The sequence below is a fragment of the Oncorhynchus masou genome, chromosome 31, assembly GCF_036934945.1.
Source record: "Oncorhynchus masou masou isolate Uvic2021 chromosome 31, UVic_Omas_1.1, whole genome shotgun sequence".
Taxonomy (NCBI): Eukaryota; Metazoa; Chordata; class Actinopteri; order Salmoniformes; family Salmonidae; genus Oncorhynchus; species Oncorhynchus masou.
Window position 1 is genome coordinate 5,994,488 of NC_088242.1, and position 20,227 is coordinate 6,014,714.

At 46.2% G+C, this 20,227-nt stretch overlaps 1 protein-coding gene across 7 annotated transcripts in view; it reads right to left on the reverse strand.

Annotated features, from left to right (window-relative positions):
* LOC135523366 (CSC1-like protein 2) overlaps positions 1-20,227 on the reverse strand; it is a 123,349-nt gene that overhangs the window by 25,304 nt on the left and 77,818 nt on the right. For all 7 annotated transcript variants that reach the window (XM_064949991.1, XM_064949994.1, XM_064949993.1 and 4 more), the window contains 5 exons: positions 11,213-11,366; positions 10,521-10,627; positions 9,683-9,769; positions 7,104-7,169; positions 2,113-2,275 (listed from right to left, as the gene is read on the reverse strand). In XM_064949991.1, the coding sequence (XP_064806063.1) occupies positions 2,113-2,275; positions 7,104-7,169; positions 9,683-9,769; positions 10,521-10,627; positions 11,213-11,366 (577 nt within the window). The remainder of the gene's footprint in view (positions 1-2,112; positions 2,276-7,103; positions 7,170-9,682; positions 9,770-10,520; positions 10,628-11,212; positions 11,367-20,227) is intronic.

The following is a 20,227-nucleotide window of genomic DNA, read 5'->3' on the forward strand; positions in this document are numbered from 1 at the left end:
ACTCATACGCCTGGTGCTGCAGAGCATAGAAATAGAGTTATAGAACTGGAACTCATACGCCTAGTGCTGCAGAGCATAGAAATATAGTTATAGACCTGGAACTCATACGCCTGGTGCTGCAGAGCATAGAAATAGAGTTATAGACCTGGAACTCATACGCCTGGTGCTGCAGGGCATAGAAATAGAGTTATAGAACTGGAACTCATACGCCTGGTGCTGCAGAGCATAGAAATAGAGTTATAGACCTGGAACTCATACGCCTGGTGCTGCAGAACATAGAAATAGAGTTATAGACCTGGAACTCATACGCCTGGTGCTGCAGAACATAGAAATAGAGTTATAGAACTGGAACTCATACGCCTGGTGCTGCAGAGCATAGAAATAGAGTTATAGAACTGGAACTCATACGCCTGGTGCTGCAGAGCATAGAAATAGAGTTATAGAACTGGAACTCATACGCCTGGTGCTGCAGAGCATAGAAATAGAGTTATAGAACTGGAACTCATACGCCTGGTGCTGCAGAGCATAGAAATAGAGTTATAGACCTGGAACTCATACGCCTGGTGCTGCAGAACATAGAAATAGAGTTATAGAACTGGAACTCATACGCCTGGTGCTGCAGAGCATAGAAATAGAGTTATAGAACTGGAACTCATACGCCTGGTGCTGCAGAGCATAGAAATAGAGTTATAGAACTGGAACTCATAATACACCTAGTGCTGCAGAGCATAGAAATAGAGTTATAGACCTGGAACTGATACGCCTGGTGCTGCAGAGCATAGAAATAGAGTTATAGACCTGGAACTCATACGCCTGGTGCTGCAGAGCATAGAAATAGAGTTATAGAACTGGAACTCATACGCCTGGTGCTGCAGAGCATAGAAATAGAGTTATAGAACTGGAACTCATACGCCTGGTGCTGCAGAGCATAGAAATAGAGTTATAGAACTGGAACTCATACGCCTGGTGCTGCAGAGCATAGAAATAGAGTTATAGAACTGGAACTCATACGCCTGGTGCTGCAGAGCATAGAAATAGAGTTATAGAACTGGAACTCATACGCCTGGTGCTGCAGAGCATAGAAATAGAGTTATAGAACTGGAACTCATACGCCTGGTGCTGCAGAGCATAGAAATAGAGTTATAGACCTGGAACTCATACGCCTGGTGCTGCAGAGCATAGAAATAGAGTTATAGACCTGGAACTCATACGCCTGGTGCTGCAGAACATAGAAATAGAGTTATAGACCTGGAACTCATACGCCTGGTGCTGCAGAACATAGAAATAGAGTTATAGAACTGGAACTCATACGCCTGGTGCTGCAGAGCATAGAAATAGAGTTATAGACCTGGAACTCATACGCCTGGTGCTGCAGAACATAGAAATAGAGTTATAGAACTGGAACTCACATTAACAGGAGGATATTATTATATGTCCTTAGGGAAGCTTAAGTTCAACAAAAGCATAGCTTGTCTGGGCTGGGGTTCATTCCATTTCAACACAGTCAATTCAGGAAGTAAATTGAAATGGAAATTTCCTCATTGAAATTTCCGTTTTCTTCCTGAATTGACTGGTTTTAAATGTATTCGACCCTGACCCAGTAGCACAGTGGTTCCCAACCCTGGTTCTCCAGGAGACCCAACAGTACAACCCAGAGGACCAGGGTTGGGGAACACTGCAGTAATATATAACCAGAGAGGAAGAGGCGAAGTGAGAGAATTGACTCCGCCCCAAAATCTGTCCACATGAAAATACAGCGTTAAACAGTGGAAGTGGGGATTTTATGTATGGAGTGTCGTATTTGGTCAACATAAAATGCAATTGCTAATTTGCAACATGAGGCTAATTTGATCGAATAGAAGTTGTGTGATGTTTAGGTTGTTACGAATGTACTGATTTAAGTGGACGAATGTGGCATTCTGGCAACTTTGACCAAAAGTATTTTGTGTTTTAATGCCGGACATTTATTCCCAATATTAGAGCGGTCAGTCGACTATCTTGTCAGTCCATAGATAATCTTTGATATAACTATTTTCATCCAACAAGTGATGTAGTTTATGAGATGGAATAACTGAGGTCTTCCTCACCACCAGGTGGCGCTCCTCTACTCACCCTCTTGACGTTGCGTCTCTCGGCAGCAGAGCGAGCCAGACACAGCCGGGTCATATACATGAGCAGACCAGGGATCCTCAGCAGATCCATGGCGTTACCGATGAACGCCGACGCGATGACATAGTTCACAAAGAACGCCCCGTTGTCAGGCAGGAACACACACCTGGGGGGGGCAGGAAATGACATCGCAACAATAACATACCTTTTCCACACTACGCTGGATTTGTTCTGTTCTCATTGCAGCGTGGTTTCGGAAGCGACGTGGGACACGTAACCAGGCCTGGCCCGGTACAGGTAGGGATAACAGTGTGAAACGGGGATATGACAGACTTACTCCATCCTAAATGACTATCCTAACTCCAAATCAAACAGCCAGTTCCATAAGGACACAATATGATGAGAGAACATGGAAGCTGTTCTGATTGGTCCAGAGGAGATCATTGTTACCTGACAAGGTAGGACTAAGAACAGATTAAAATACCCCTGGCTAGGCTGCTAGGGGGTCAGCCCTTCCTAAAGACGACACTAAACAGATTAAAATACCCCTGGCTAGGCTGCTAGGGGGTCAGCCCTTCCTAAAGACGACACTAAACTAACAGATTAACATACCCCTGGCTAGGCTGCTAGAGGGTCAGCCCTTCCTAAAGACGACACTAAACTAACAGATTAAAATACCCCTGGCTAGGCTGCTAGGGGGTCAGCCCTTCCTAAAAGACGACACTAAACAGATTAAAATACCCCTGGCTAGGCTGCTGGGGGTCAGCCCTTCCTAAAGACGACACTAAACTAACAGATTAACATACCCCTGGCTAGGCTGCTAGGGGGTCAGCCCTTCCTAAAGACGACACTAAACTAACAGATTAAAATACCCCTGGCTAGGCTGCTTGGGGGTCAGCCCTTCCTAAAGACGACACTAAACTAACAGATTAAAATACCCCTGGCTAGGCTGCTAGGGGTCAGCCCTTCCTAAAGACGACACTAAACAGATTAAAATACCCCTGGCTAGGCTGCTAGGGGGTCAGCCCTTCCTAAAGACGACACTAAACAGATTAACATACCCCTGGCTAGGCTGCTAGGGGGTCAGCCCTTCCTAAAGACGACACTAAACAGATTAAAATACCCCTGGCTAGGCTGCTAGGGGGTCAGCCCTTCCTAAAGACGACACTAAACTAACAGATTAACATACCCCTGGCTAGGCTGCTAGGGGGTTAGCCCTTCTAAAGACGACACTAAACTAACAGATTAAAATACCCCTGGCTAGGCTGCTAGGGGGTCAGCCCTTCCTAAAGACGACACTAAACTAACAGATTAACATACCCCTGGCTAGGCTGCTAGGGGGTTAGCCCTTCCTAAAGACGACACTAAACTAACAGATTAAAATACCCCTGGCTAGCCTGCTAGGGGGTCAGCCCTTCCTAAAGACGACACTAAACTAACAGATTAAAATACCCCTGGCTAGGCTGCTAGGGGGTCAGCCCTTCCTAAAGACGACACTAAACAGATTAAAATACCCCTGGCTAGGCTGCTAGGGGTCAGCCCTTCCTAAAGACGACACTAAACAGATTAAAATACCCCTGGCTAGGCTGCTAGGGGGTCAGCCCTTCCTAAAGACGACACTAAACTAACAGATTAACATACCCCTGGCTAGGCTGCTAGAGGGTCAGCCCTTCCTAAAGACGACACTAAACTAACAGATTAAAATACCCCTGGCTAGGCTGCTAGGGGGTCAGCCCTTCCTAAAAGATGACACTAAACAGATTAAAATACCCCTGGCTAGGCTGCTAGGGGGTCAGCCCTTCCTAAAGACGACACTAAACTAACAGATTAACATACCCCTGGCTAGGCTGCTAGGGGGTCAGCCCTTCCTAAAGACGACACTAAACTAACAGATTAACATACCCCTGGCTAGGCTGCTAGGGGTTAGCCCTTCCTAAAGACGACACTAAACTAACAGATTAAAATACCCCTGGCTAGGCTGCTAGGGGTCAGCCCTTCCTAAAGACGACACTAAACTAACAGATTAACATACCCCTGGCTAGGCTGCTAGGGGGTTAGCCCTTCCTAAAGACGACACTAAACTAACAGATTAAAATACCCCTGGCTAGCCTGCTAGGGGGTCAGCCCTTCCTAAAGACGACACTAAACTAACAGATTAAAATACCCCTGGCTAGGCTGCTAGGGGGTCAGCCCTTCCTAAAGACGACACTAAACAGATTAAAATACCCCTGGCTAGGCTGCTAGGGGGTCAGCCCTTCCTAAAGACGACACTAAACTAACAGATTAACATACCCCTGGCTAGGCTGCTAGGGGGTCAGCCCTTCCTAAAGACGACACTAAACTAACAGATTAAAATACCCCTGGCTAGGCTGCTAGGGGGTCAGCCCTTCCTAAAGACGACACTAAACAGATTAAAATACCCCTGGCTAGGCTGCTAGGGGGTCAGCCCTTCCTAAAGACGACACTAAACAGATTAACATACCCCTGGCTAGGCTGCTAGGGGGTCAGCCCTTCCTAAAGACGACACTAAACAGATTAAAATACCCCTGGCTAGGCTGCTAGGGGGTCAGCCCTTCCTAAAGACGACACTAAACTAACAGATTAACATACCCCTGGCTAGCCTGCTAGGGGGTCAGCCCTTCCTAAAGACGACACTAAACTAACAGATTAAAATACCCCTGGCTAGGCTGCTAGGGGGTCAGCCCTTCCTAAAAGACGACACTAAACAGATTAAAATACCCCTGGCTAGGCTGCTGGGGGGTCAGCCCTTCCTAAAGACGACACTAAACTAACAGATTAACATACCCCTGGCTAGGCTGCTAGGGGGTCAGCCCTTCCTAAAGACGACACTAAACTAACAGATTAAAATACCCCTGGCTAGGCTGCTTGGGGGTCAGCCCTTCCTAAAGACGACACTAAACTAACAGATTAAAATACCCCTGGCTAGGCTGCTAGGGGGTCAGCCCTTCCTAAAGACGACACTAAACAGATTAAAATACCCCTGGCTAGGCTGCTAGGGGTCAGCCCTTCCTAAAGACGACACTAAACTAACAGATTAACATACCCCTGGCTAGGCTGCTAGGGGGTCAGCCCTTCCTAAAGACGACACTAAACTAACAGATTAAAATACCCCTGGCTAGGCTGCTTGGGGGTCAGCCCTTCCTAAAGACGACACTAAACTAACAGATTAAAATACCCCTGGCTAGGCTGCTAGGGGGTCAGCCCTTCCTAAAGACGACACTAAACAGATTAACATACCCCTGGCTAGGCTGCTAGGGGGTCAGCCCTTCCTAAAGACGACACTAAACAGATTAACATACCCCTGGCTAGGCTGCTAGGGGGTCAGCCCTTCCTAAAGACGACACTAAACTAACAGATTAACATACCCCTGGCTAGGCTGCTAGGGGGTCAGCCCTTCCTAAAGACGACACTAAACTAACAGATTAAAATACCCCTGGCTAGGCTGCTAGGGGTCAGCCCTTCCTAAAGACGACACTAAACAGATTAAAATACCCCTGGCTAGGCTGCTAGGGGGTCAGCCCTTCCTAAAGACGACACTAAACAGATTAACATACCCCTGGCTAGGCTGCTAGGGGGTCAGCCCTTCCTAAAGACGACACTAAACTAACAGATTAAAATACCCCTGGCTAGGCTGCTAGGGGGTCAGCCCTTCCTAAAGACGACACTAAACAGATTAACATACCCCTGGCTAGGCTGCTAGGGGGTCAGCCCTTCCTAAAGACGACACTAAACAGATTAAAATACCCCTGGCTAGGCTGCTAGGGGGTCAGCCCTTCCTAAAGACGACACTAAACTAACAGATTAAAATACCCCTGGCTAGGTTGCTAGGGGGTCAGCCCTTCCTAAAGACGACACTAAACAGATTAACATACCCCTGGCTAGGCTGCTAGGGGGTCAGCCCTTCCTAAAGACGACACTAAACTAACAGATTAAAATACCCCTGGCTAGGCTGCTAGGGGTCAGCCCTTCCTAAAGACGACACTAAACAGATTAAAATACCCCTGGCTAGGCTGCTGGGGGGTCAGCCCTTCCTAAAGACGACACTAAACAGATTAACATACCCCTGGCTAGGCTGCTAGGGGGTCAGCCCTTCCTAAAGACGACACTAAACTAACAGATTAAAATACCCCTGGCTAGACTGCTAGGGGGTCAGCCCTTCCTAAAGACGACACTAAACTAACAGATTAAAATACCCCTGGCTAGGCTGCTAGGGGGTCAGCCCTTCCTAAAGACGACACTAAACAGATTAAAATACCCCTGGCTAGGCTGCTAGGGGGTCAGCCCTTCCTAAAGACGACACTAAACAGATTAACATACCCCTGGCTAGGCTGCTAGGGGGTCAGCCCTTCCTAAAGACGACACTAAACAGATTAACATACCCCTGGCCAGGCTGCTAGGGGGTCAGCCCTTCCTAAAGACGACACTAAACTAACAGCTAGTTCCATAAGGGACACATCAGAGAATATGGAAGCTGTTCAGATTGTACGTAAATTGAAAGACAGATCATTGTTACAAAGCAGCACTAAGATATGACTGACAACTTTCACATCATGGGCCAGACACAAGGCCAGCAGAGACCACGGCGCACAAAGGAAAGGTTCTATGGTTGAGAGCAGACAACCAGACGTACCATAAAGAGTTACTGCTGCTGTTCAATTGTAATTGTAGTTCAACAACAATTACATCCGATTTTGAAAATGTCATTCTAATGCTGATAGGTAATTTCATCCAAAGTAATGTCTTGTGACTGACAGTGTGGTCAAATCCATCAACTGTATTTGTATTAAAGGTCCTTTTTTAAATATACATCAGACGATGTCACAATGGGCTTGTACAGACAGACAGCCTAAAACGCCAAACAGCAAACAATGCAGATGTAGAGGGTATGGTGGCTAGGTATAAAAAAAAAAAAACTCTCTACACGCCAGGAACCTAGGGAGAAATTTGGTGAGGAACTAGGAACTGCTACTTACTCAAACCTCACGGCAGCGTCAGCCAGGAAACGCTTGTCAAACAGCCATCGGAAGAAAACGTCCAGACTGGAAGGAAGGAGGAAACAGTTCTCAGAGTGATAGAAGAGGTGGTTGACGATTGGATTAGAGACTCCATGACTGAGAATGGGATCATAAAGGGACAGTTTCCTGCACCCAGATTAAGGCTAGTTAATTAATTGACCTTTATTTAACCAGGCAAGTCAGTTAAGAACAAATTCTTATTTTCAATGGCGGCCTAGGAACAGTGGGTTAACTGCCTGTTCAGGGGCAGAATGACAGATTTGTACCTTGTCGGCTCGGGGGTTTGAACTTGCAACCTTCCGGTTACTAGTCCAACGCTCTAACCACCCAGTGAACCCAGATTAAGGCTAGTGAACCCAGATTAAGGTGAGTGAACCCAGATTAAGGCGAGTGAACCCAGATTAAGGCGAGTGAACCCAGATTAAGGCGAGTGAACCCAGATTAAGGCGAGTGAACCCAGATTAAGGCGAGTGAACCCAGATTAAGGCTAGTGTACCCAGATTAAGGCTAGTGAACCCAGACTAAGGCTAGTGAACCCAGACTAAGGCTAGTGAACTCAGATTAAGGCTAGTGATGTGCTCCATTGAGAGTGTCTGCATTCAGTGGGGTGTCCGCCCTCAGAATGGAAGGTTGGGAGTTCGATCCCTGGCAGAGTCATACCAAAGACAATTTAAAAATATATGTATACAGTTGAAGTCAGATGTTTACATACACCTTAGCCAAATAAGTTTAAAAAATCCAGAAAATCACATTGTAGGATTTTTAATGAATTTATTTGCAAATTATGGTGGAAAATAAGTATTTGGTCACCTACAAACAAGCAAGATTTCTGGCTCTCACAGACCTGTAACTTCTTCTTTAAGAGGCTCCTCTGTCCTCCACTCGTTACCTGTATTAATGGCACCTGTTTGAACTTGTTATCAGTATAAAAGACACCTGCCCACAACCTCAAACATTCACACTCCAAACTCCACTATGGCCAAGACCAAATAGCTGTCAAAGGACACCAGAAACAAAATTGTAGACATGCACCAGGCTGGGAAGACTGAATCTGCAATAGGTAAGCAGCTTAGTTTGAAGAAATCAACTGTGGGAGCAATTATTTGGAAATGGAAGACATACAAGACCACTGATAATCTCCCTCGATCTGGGGCTCCACGCAAGATCTCACCCCATGGGGTCAAAATGATCACAAGAACGGTGAGCAAAAATCCCAGAACCACACTGGGGGACCTAGTGAATGACCTGCAGAGAGCTGGGACCAAAGTAACAAAAGCCTACCATCTGTAACACACTACGCCACCAGAGACTCAAATCCTGCAGTGCCAGACGTGTCCCCCTGCTTAAGCCAGTACATGTCCAGGCCCGTCTGAGGTTTGCTAGAGAGCATTTGGATGATCCAGAAGAAGATTGGGAGAATGCCATATGGTCAGATGAAACCAAAATAGAACAAAATAGAACTTTTTGGTAAAAACTCCAACTCGCCAAAGGACAAAGAATGCTGAGTTGCATCCAAAGAACACCATACTTACTGTGAAGCATGGGGGTGGAAACATCATGCTTTGGGGCTGTTTGTCTGCAAAGGGACCGTGTAAAGGAAAGAATGAATGGGGCCATGTATCGTGAGATTTTGAGTGAAAACCTTCCATCAGCAAGGGCATTGAAGATGAAACGTGGCTGGGTCTTTCAGCATGACACTGATCCCAAACACACCGCCCGGGCAACGAAGGAGTGGCTTCGTAAGAAGCATTTCAAGGTCCTGGAGTGGCCTGGCCAGTCTCCAGATCTCAACCCCATAGGAAATCTTTGGAGGGAGTTGAAAGTCCGTGTTGCCCAGCAACAGCCCCAAAGCATCACTGCTCTAGAGGAGATTTGCATGGAGGAATGGGCCAAAATACCAGCAACAGTGTGTGAAAACCTTGTGAAGACTTACAGAAAACGTTTGACCTCTGTCATTGCCAGCAAAGGGTATATAACAAAGTATTGAGATAAACTTTTGTTATTGACCAAATACTTATTTTCCACCATAATTGGCAAATAAATTCATTAAAAATCTGGATTATTTTTCACATTTTTCTGTCATAGTTGAAGTGTACCTATGATGAAAATAACAGGCCTCTCATCTTTTTAAGTGGGAGAACTTGCACAATTGGTGGCTGACTAAATACTTGTTTTGCCCCACTGTACATACAGTATAAAAAGGTAGCACAGGGTTGGTACTTAATGGAGGGAAATGTGTCTGTGATGATTGATTATACACTTAATAAAACCTGTTGCACCTACAAACTTATTCCGTCCAAATAGATCTCAATGTCACGTTACGGACTCTGCAGCCTCGTTTTAATACGACGTCTAGAACTTAAGCACGGTTAGGGCAAACAACTTCGTCTGACAAACCTAATGCCAACGACCCTGTACAAAAATCCGTTATAGTGGTTCTCGGTAACGGCTGGATCATGACGGGATGCAGGGGAGTGTGTTGTGTAATCTCCAATCAAATTGATTCCCAATTGAAACATGTTGAAGACGTGTAGTACCTGCTGAGTCCTAGAGAGGGCAGCAGTAAGACCATGAAGATGAGGAAGGTGTAACATTTATGCATGGTGGTCCTGTTCTCTCCAGACCTAATTAGAATACACGGACAAATCAAAATGATCAGCATTACACATTGACAAATACAGAATACAAGAGCTATCCGGTGTAAGTAGGTTAGCCAGGTCCCAGATCAGTTTGTGCTGGTTTTGCCATCTCCTACATAGTGACAAACAGATCTGGGACCAGACGTGTTAGATACACAGTAGAAAAGATCAACATTTACTGTGTGTGTGTGAGTGGTACCGTGTCCAGTGTGAGTGTGAGTGGTACCGTGTCCAGTGTGTGTGTGAGTGGTACCGTGTCCAGTGTGTGTGTGAGTGGTACCGTGTCCAGTGTGAGTGGTACCATGTCCAGTATGTGTGTGAGTGGTACCGTGTCCAGTGTGAGTGGTACCGTGTCCAGTGTGAGTGGTACCGTGTCCAGTATGTGTGTGAGTGGTACCGTGTCCAGTGTGTGTGTGAGTGGTACCGTGTCCAGTGTGAGTGGTACCGTGTCCAGTGTGAGTGGTACCGTGTCCAGTGTGAGTGGTACCGTGTGCAGTGTGAGTGGTACCGTGTCCAGTGTGAGTGGTACCGTGTCCAGTGTGAGTGGTACCATGTCCAGTGTGAGTGTGAGTGGTACCATGTCCAGTGTGAGTGGTACCGTGTCCAGTGTGAGTGGTACCGTGTCCAGTGTGAGTGGTACCGTGTCCAGTGTGTGTGTGAGTGGTACCGTGTCCAGTGTGAGTGGTACCGTGTCCAGTGTGAGTGGTACCGTGTCCAGTGTGAGTGTGAGTGGTACCGTGTCCAGTGGGCCTCGAAGAAGGCAGAGTAGTACACGATGGTGGGTAGCAGGGCGGAGAAGGCCCACAGCAGCAGGGTGGGGAAGAACTGAGTCACGATGGGGTTCTGGAGGAGGAGAGGAAGAGGGAGGAGGAAGAGGGAGGAGGAAGAAGATGGAGAGGAAGTAAGAGGAGGAGGAGGATGAGAAGAGAAGGAGAGGTAGAAGGGGAGGAGGGAAAATTTGCAGATCAAGGTGAGGTTAAGGTTAGGAATAGTACACAGATGAATGCCCTTTTCCCACTATAGTGTCAACCAAACCGTACTCTGCTGGCTCTGATAGTTCCAGCACAGTGGTTGTGTAACCAGGCCAGTGCAGTGCAGCTTGGCTTGAAAAGGGTCAAACTGAGGCTGCCTCCCAAATAGTACATTATTTCTTTATATAGTGCACTAAATAGGGAATAGGGTGCCATCATAGGGAATAGGGCGCCATAATAGGGAATAGGGTGCATAATAGGGAATAGGGTGCCATCATAGGGAATAGGGTGCCATAATAGGGAATAGGGTGCCATAATAGGGAATAGGGTGCCATCATAGGGAATAGGGTGCCATCATAGGGAATAGGGTGCCATAATAGGGAATAGGGTGCCATTTGGAACGCCGTCTTATGGGCGACCTCCTGAGCTTCACTAAGAGAGGTCAAAGGTGACTCACGTTGAGGTACTCGACAGGCTTGGTGACGTTGAACTTGTCCATGGTGGAGATGATGATGGCGGGGGTTGTGAGGAAGAAGAGGAGGAGGAAGAGGATACAGTTGATGATGAAGCATCTCAGCCACCAGGGGAACCCTCCTACTGACAGATGCTCCCTGGGAGAAAACAGGAGAGGACAGGTCAATCAATCAATCACCAGGGGAACCCAGATGCTCCCTGGGAGAAAACAGGAGAGGACAGGTCAATCAATCAATCACCAGGGGAACCCAGATGCTCCCTGGGAGAAACATGAAGAGGACAGGTCAATCAATCAATTCAAGAATAGAACAGAACGTTGCTGTCTGTATGTTGGGCCAGGTGTTTGGTTGGGTTTGGTTGGGCCATGTGTTTTGGCTGGGTTTGGTTGGGCCAGGTAGTTTTGGCTGGGCCAGGTATTTTGGCTGGGTTTGGTTGGGCCAGGTGTTTTGGTTGGGTTTGGTTGGGCCAGGTGTTTTGGTTGGGTTTGGTTGGGCCAGGTGTTTGGTTGGGCCAGGTAATTTGGTTGGGTTTTGTTGGGCCAGATGTTTTGGTTAGGTTTGGTTGGGCCAGGCGTTTTGGTTGGGTTTGGTTGGGCCAGGTGTTTTGGTTGGGTTTGGTTGGGCCAGGATTTGGTTGGGCTTGGTTGGGCCAGGTGGTTTGGTTGGGTTTGGTTGGGCCAGGCGTTTTGGTTGGTTTTGGTTGGGCCAGGTGTTTGGTTGGGCCAGGTGTTTTGGTTGGGCCAGGGGGTTTGATTGGGCCAGGTGTTTTGGTTGGGCCAGGTGTTTTGGTTGGGCCAGGTGTTTGGTTGGGCCAGGTGTTTGGTTGGGCCAGGTGTTTTGGTTGGTTTTGCTACCCTGCATTTCCATCATTCGACCTCAAGAGACTGAAAAAGCACCTTCTCAGCACCTTCTGTCAATTAATACCATGATCACCTAACCACATCCATTACCTCCCCCCCAGCGAGAAAACATTTAAGTGTCCTCCGTCACGACAGCAAAGATTTAAAAAATGACGTTCATTTCCTGCAATTATACACATTTTACCATAGAGTGATTTGATTTGATTGATTTGAGGGAAATTTTGCTGTTTTTAATAAGATAACCGATGAGTGATTGCTGATGCATAATCACTATTATCATGTAATTGGTCCCCAGGTCTACAAAAGGAGGGGCTGCAGGCCTCCAGCTGTGATTGGTCCCCAGGTCTACAAAAGGAGGGGCTGCAGGCCTCCAGCTGTGATTGGTCCCCAGGTCTACAAAAGGAGGGGCTGCAGGCCTCCAGCTGTGATTGGTCCCCAGGTCTACAAAAGGAGGGGCTGCAGGCCTCCAGCTGTGATTGGTCCCCAGGTCTACAAAAGGAGGGGCTGCAGGCCTCCAGCTGTGATTGGTCCCCAGGTCTACAAAAGGAGGGGCTGCAGGCCTCCAGCTGTGATTGGTCCCCGGGTCTACAAAAGGAGGGGCTTCCCGGTGTAATTGGTCCCCAAGGCTAAAAAAGGAGGGGCCTCCAGCTGTGATTGGACCACAGGTCTACAAAAGGAGGGGCTGCAAGGCCTCCAGTTGCCCATCTAACTGAATTATCCAATTAGTCTCAAATAAATTCCCAACCATGTGGACCAACTTAAAATTAAAATGTTTGCCAACACTTACGCTCATCAACAGACGCTTCAGCCTAATGCATCAAATTATTAGCCGGGGACATTATCAACATAAACCTTTAACTTATTCATGGTCTTCTATCAACATTATATGGGAATAATAGGCATTTTATCTACGAAAATGTAGTTTATCTCCGAACAAAACAAAGTAGCTATTTTCATTTCACGATAGAAATACATGTAAAAAACAAATATTTTATATTTGAGATTCTTCAAAGTAGCCACCCTTTGCCTTGATGACAGCTTTGCACACTCTTGGCATTCTCCCAACCAGCTTCGTGACGTAGTCACCTGGAATGGTTTTCCAACAACTCCCATGGCGGACACATGAGCATCTCGTCATACAGTGCATTTCGGAAACTATTCAGACCACTTGACTTTTTCCACATTTTGTTACGTTACAGCCTTATTCTAAATTGTATTATATCGTTTTTTTTCTCATCAATCAACACATAACAAGTTATATAGGTATGCTGCAAAGTTATATTAAAAAAAAAAAAATCACATTTTACATAAGTATTCAGAACCTTTACTCTGTACTTTGTTGACGCGCCTTTGGCAGCGATTAGAGCCTCGAGTCTTGTTGGGTATGACGCTACAAGTTTGGCACACCTGTATTTGGGGAGTTTCTCCCATTCTTCTCTGCAGATCCTCTGTCAGGTTGGATGGGGAGCGTTGCTGCACAGTCATTTTCAGGTCTCTCCAGAGACGTTATATTGGGTTGTCATGCGCCTTTTACTGAGGAGTGGCCACTCTACCATGAAGGCCTGATTGGTGGAGTTTCCTTCTGGAGGGTTCTATCTCCACAGAGGAATTCTGAAGCTCTGTCAGAGTGACCATCGGGTTCTTGGTCACCTCTCTGACCAAGGCCCTTCTCCCCCGATTGCTCAGTTTGGCAGGCTGGCCAGCACGAGGAAGAGTCTTGGTGGTTCTAAACTTCTTACATTTAAAAATGATGGAAGCCACGGTGTTCTTGGGGACCTTCAATGCTGCAGAAATATGCCTCGACACAATCCTGTCTCTGAGCTCTATGGACAATTCCTTCGAATTCATGACTTGGTTTTTGCTCTGACATGCACTGTCAACTGTGGGACCTTATACAGACAGGTGTGTGCCTTTCCAAATCATGTCCAATCAATTGAATTTACCACAGGTGGAGTCCAATCAAGTTGTAGAAACATCTCAAGGATGATCAATGAAAACACCTGACCTCAATATCGAGTCTCATTGCAAAGAGTCTGAATACTTATGTAAATAATGTATATCTGTATTGAATTTTTGTATACATTTGCAAAAATGTCTAAACCTGTTTTCCCTTTGACATTAAGGGATATTGTGTGTAGATTGACGAGAAATTGCTTTTATTTAATAAATCTTAGAATAAGGCTGTATAACGTAACAAAATGTGGAAAGAATCAAGGGGTCTGAATACCCTCTGAATGCGCTGTAATAAACAGATCTCTGGTGTAAATGGGAAGATGCACACAGCACATAAAGACAAAAGGAGACGAGACCAAAACGACAACATGAGAACAAACGGACATAAAACCTAAAAAAAAAAAAACTACAACCATTCTTGCAATAAAGGCCATATAAAGAGAGAGACGGTTGCTCTAAAGTGGATGGAAATTGAATTACCCCGTAGCTCTTAGATACTTAGAACACAGTCCACAGTCTGGTGGTGACATCATTACACAGTCCACAGTCTGGCGGTGACATCATTACACAGTCCACAGTCTGGCGGTGACATCATTACACAGTCCACAGTCTGGCGGTGACATCATTACACAGTCCACAGTCTGGCGGTGACATCATTACACAGTCCACAGTCTGGCGGTGACATCATTACACAGTCCACAGTCTGGCGGTGACATCATTACACAGTCCACAGTCTGGCGGTGACATCATTACACAGTCCACAGTCTGGCGGTGACATCATTACACAGTCCACAGTCTGGCGGTGACATCATTACACACTCCACAGTCTGGCGGTGACATCATTACACAGTCCACAGTCTGGCGGTGACATCATTACACAGTCCACAGTCTGGCGGTGACATCATTACACAGTCCACAGTCTGGCGGTGACATCATTACACAGTCCACAGTCTGGCGGTGACATCATTACACAGTCCACAGTCTGGCGGTGACATCATTACACAGTCCACAGTCTGGCGGTGACATCATTACACAGTCCACAGTCTGGCGGTGACATCATTACACAGTCCACAGTCTGGCGGTGACATCATTACACAGTCCACAGTCTGGCGGTGACATCATTACACAGTCCACAGTCTGGCGGTGACATCATTACACAGTCCACAGTCTGGCGGTCACATCATTACACAGTCCACAGTCTGGCGGTGACATCATTACACAGTCCACAGTCTGGCGGTGACATCATTACACAGTCCACAGTCTGGCGGTGACATCATTACACAGTCCACAGTCTGGTGGTGACATCATTACACAGTCCACAGTCTGGTGGTGACATCATTACACAGTCCACAGTCTGGTGGTGACATCATTACACAGTCCACAGTCTGGTGGTGACATAATTACACAGTCCACAGTCTGGTGGTGACATAATTACACAGTCCACAGTCTGGTGGTGACATCATTACACACTCCATAGTCTGGTGGTGACATCATTACACAGTCCACAGTCTGGTGGTGACATCATTACACAGTCCACAGTCTGGTGGTGACATCATTACACAGTCCACAGTCTGGTGGTGACATCATTACACAGTCCACAGTCTGGTGGTGACATCATTACACAGTCCACAGTCTGGTGGTGACATCATTACACAGTCCACAGTCTGGTGGTGACATCATTACACAGTCCACAGTCTGGTGGTGACATCATAACCCACTGAACTCCCCAGAGAGGAAACTGAGTACATTAATCTATGCTGTGATCTGTATTTGTTATGGATCCCCATTAGTTCCTGCCAAGGCAGCAGCTACTCTTCCTGGGGTTTATTATGGATCCCCATTAGTTCCTGCCAAGGCAGCAGCTACTCTTCCTGGGGTTTATTATGGATCCCCATTAGTTCCTGTCAAGGCAGCAGCTACTCTTCCTGGGGTTTATTATGGATCCCCATTAGTTCCTGCCAAGGCAGCAGCTACTCTTCCTGGGGTTTATTAAGGATCCCCATTAGTTCCTGCCAAGGCAGCAGCTACTCTTCCTGGGGTTTATTATGGATCCCCATTAGTTCCTGCCAAGGCAGCAGCTACTCTTCCTGGGGTTTATTATGGATCCCCATTAGTTCCTGCCAAGGCAGCAGCTACTCTTCCTGGGGTTTATTATGGATCCCCATTAGTTCCTGCCAAGGCAGCAGCTACTCTTCCTGGGGTGCAGCAAAATGAAGGCAGTTATAGAATTTTAAAAACATTACAATACAGGCCACTCCAACACTGACCTACAATACAGAATCCATGTGTACGTGTGTCTATAGTGTGTATGGTATCGTGTGTGTGTATGCATGCATCTGTGCCTGTGTTTGTGTCTCTACACAGTCCCCGGTGTTCAATAGGGTGGATTTTTATCTGGTTTTTTGAATCAAATTTTACTGCGTGCCTGAGTTCCAGTCATGGGACCTGTGTACATCCAAGGGCCAACCGTGCTGCCCTGTTCTGAGCCTATTGCAATTTTCCTAAGTCCCTCTGTGGCACCTGACCACACGACTGAACAGTAGTCCAGGTGCAACAAAACTAGGACCTGTCGAACCTGCCGTGTTGATAGTACTGTTAAGAAGCCAGAGCAGCGCTTTATTATGGACAGACTTCTCCCCATCTTAGCTACTGTTGTATCAATATGTTTTGACCATGACAGTTTACAATCCAGGGTTACTCCAAGCAGTTTAGTCACCTCAACTTGCACATTATTCATTACAACATTTGTTGAGGTTTAGGGTTTAGTGAATGATTTGTCCCAAAAAAGCTTTTTAAATATTTAGGACTAACTTATTCCTTGCCACCCATTATGAAACCAACTGCAGCTCTTTGTTAAGTGTTGCAGTCATTTCAGTCGCTGTAGTAGCTGACGTGTATAATGTTGAGTCATCCTCATGCATAGACACACTGGCTTTACTCAAAGCCAGTGGCATGTCGTTAGTAAAGATTGAAAAAAGTAAGGGGCCTCGACAGCTGCCCTGGGGAATTCCAGATTCTACCTGGATTATGTTGGAGAGGCTTCCATTAAAGAACACCCTCTGTGTTCTGTTAGACAGGTCACTCTCTATCCACAATATAGCAGAGGGTGTAAAGCCATAACACATACATTTTTCCAGCAGCAGACTATAAGCGATAATGTCTAAAGCCACATTGAAGTCTAATAAAGTAGGCGTGAAAATATTTCTCTCATACATTTCTCTCAGCCAATCATCAGTCATTTGTGTGTGCTTGTTGAATGTCCTTCCCTATAAGCTGAAAGTCTGTTGTCAATGTGTTTACTGTAAAATAAACATATCTGGTCAAACACCATTTTTTTCAAGAAGTTTATTAATTAAGAATTGGTAGCAGGCTGATTGGTCGGCTATTTGAGCCAGTAAAGGGGGCTTTACTATTCTTAGGTAGCGGAATGACTTTAACTTTCCTCCAGGCCTGAGGGCACACACTCTCTAGTAGGCTTAAATTGAAGATGTGGCAAATAGGAGTGGGAATATCGTCCAATATGATCCTCAGTAATTTTCCATCCAGATTGTCAGACCCCGGTGGCTTGTCATTAACGATAGACAACCTCTTCTACACTTACTTTTACGGAATTCAAAATTACAATGCTTGTCTTTTATAATTTGGTCAGATATACTTGGATGTGTTGTGTCAGCGTTCGTTGCTATCATGTGATACCTAACTTTGCTAATCTCGCCAATTAAAAAATAATTAAATCGTTTTCAATATCAGTAGGTTTTGTGGTAAATGAGCCATCTGATTCAATGAATGATGGCGCTGAGTTTGCCTTTTTGCCCAAAATGTAATTTAAGGTGCTCCAAAGCTTTTTACTATCATTCTTTATGTATTTTATCTTTGTTTCATAGTTTAGTTTCTTCTTCTTTTTATTCAGTTTAGTCACATGATTTCTCAGTTTGCAGTAGGCTTGCCAATCGGTTGTGCAGCCAGACTTTTTTTCCAGTCCTTCTGCCTCATCCCTTCAACCACACCATGTTTTAATTCCTCAAGGGGATTTAACAGTTATTACAGTCATTTTATTAATGGGTGCTTATTAGTAACTGGAATAAGTAGTTTCATAAATGTGTGAAGTGCAGCGTCTGGTTGCTCCTCATTACACACCACAGACCAGCAGCGTCTGGTTGCTCATCATTACACACCACAGACCAGCAGCGTCTGGTTGCTCCTCATTACACACCACAGACCAGCAGCGTCTGGTTGCTCCTCATTACACACCACAGACCAGCAGCGTCTGGTTGCTCCTCATTACACACCACAGACCAGCAGCGTCTGGTTGCTCCTCATTACACACCACAGACCAGCACATATTCTTTACATCATCAACATATGAATCACTACTAAACTTCTTGTATGACCTCTTATACACTATATTAGGCCCAGCCTGACCTCTTATACACTATATTAGGCCCAGCCTGACCTCTTATACACTATATGAGGCCCAGCCTGACCTCCTATACACTATATGAGGCCCAGCCTGACCTCCTATACACTATATGAGGCCCAGCCTGACCTCTTATACACTATATTAGGCCCAGCCTGACCTCTTATACACTATATTAGGCCCAGCCTGATCTCTTATACAATATATGAGGCCCAGCCTGACGTCCAATACACTACATTAGGCCGAGCCTGAACTCTTATACACTATATTAGGCCCAGCCTGACCTCTTATACACTATATGAGGCCCAGCCTGTCCTCTTATACACTATATTAGGCCCAGCCTGTCCTCTTATACACTATATGAGGCCCAGCCTGACCTCTTATACACTATATGAGGCCCAGCCTGACCTCTTATACACTATAGTAGGCCCAGCCTGACCTCTTATACACTATATGAGGCCCAGCCTGACCTCCTATACACTACATTAGGCCCTGCCTGACCTCTCATACACTATATTAGGCCCAGCCTGACCTCTCATACACTATAATAGGCCCAGCCTGACCTCTTATACACTATATTAGGCCCAGCCTGACCTCCTATACACTATATGAGGCCCAGCCTGACCTCTTATACACTATATGAGGCCCAGCCTGACCTCTTATACACTATATGAGGCCCAGCCTGACCTCTTATACACTATATGAGGCCCAGCCTGACCTCTTATACACTATATGAGGCCCAGCCTGACCTCTTATACACTATATGAGGCCCAGCCTGACCTCTCATACACTATATGAGGCCCAGCCTGACCTCATACACTATATTAGACCCAGCCTGACCTCTTATACACTATATTAGGCCCAGCCTGACCTCTTATACACTATATGAGGCCCAGCCTGTCCTCTTATACACTATATGAGGCCCAGCCTGACCTCCTATACACTATATGAGGCCCAGCCTGACCTCCTATACACTATATGAGGCCCAGCCTGACCTCTTATACACTATATTAGGCCCAGCCTGACCTCTTATACACTATATTAGGCCCAGCCTGATCTCTTATACAATATATGAGGCCCAGCCTGACGTCCTATACACTACATTAGGCCCAGCCTGACCTCTTATACACTATATTAGGCCCAGCCTGACCTCTTATACACTATATGAGGCCCAGCCTGTCCTCTTATACACTATATTAGGCCCAGCCTGTCCTCTTATACACTATATGAGGCCCAGCCTGACCTCTTATACACTATATGAGGCCCAGCCTGACCTCTTATACACTATATGAGGCCCAGGCTGACCTCTTATACACTATAGGAGGCCCAGCCTGACCTCTTATACACTATAGGAGGCCCAGCCTGACCTCTTATACACTATAGGAGGCCCAGCCTGACCTCTTATACACTATATGAGGCCCAGCCTGACCTCTTATACACTATATTAGGCCCAGCCTGACCTCTTATACACTATATGAGGCCCAGGCTGACCTCTTACACTATATTAGGCCCAGCCTGACCTCTTATACACTATATTAGGCCCAGCCTGACCTCTTATACACTATATTAGGCCCAGCCTGACCTCTTATACACTATATTAGGCCCAGCCTGACCTCTTATACACTATATTAGGCCCAGCCTGACCTCTTATACACTATATTAGGCCCAGCCTGACCTCTTATACACTATATTAGGCCCAGCCTGACCTCTTATACACTATATTAGGCCCAGCCTGACCTCTTATACACTATATGAGGCCCAGGCTGACC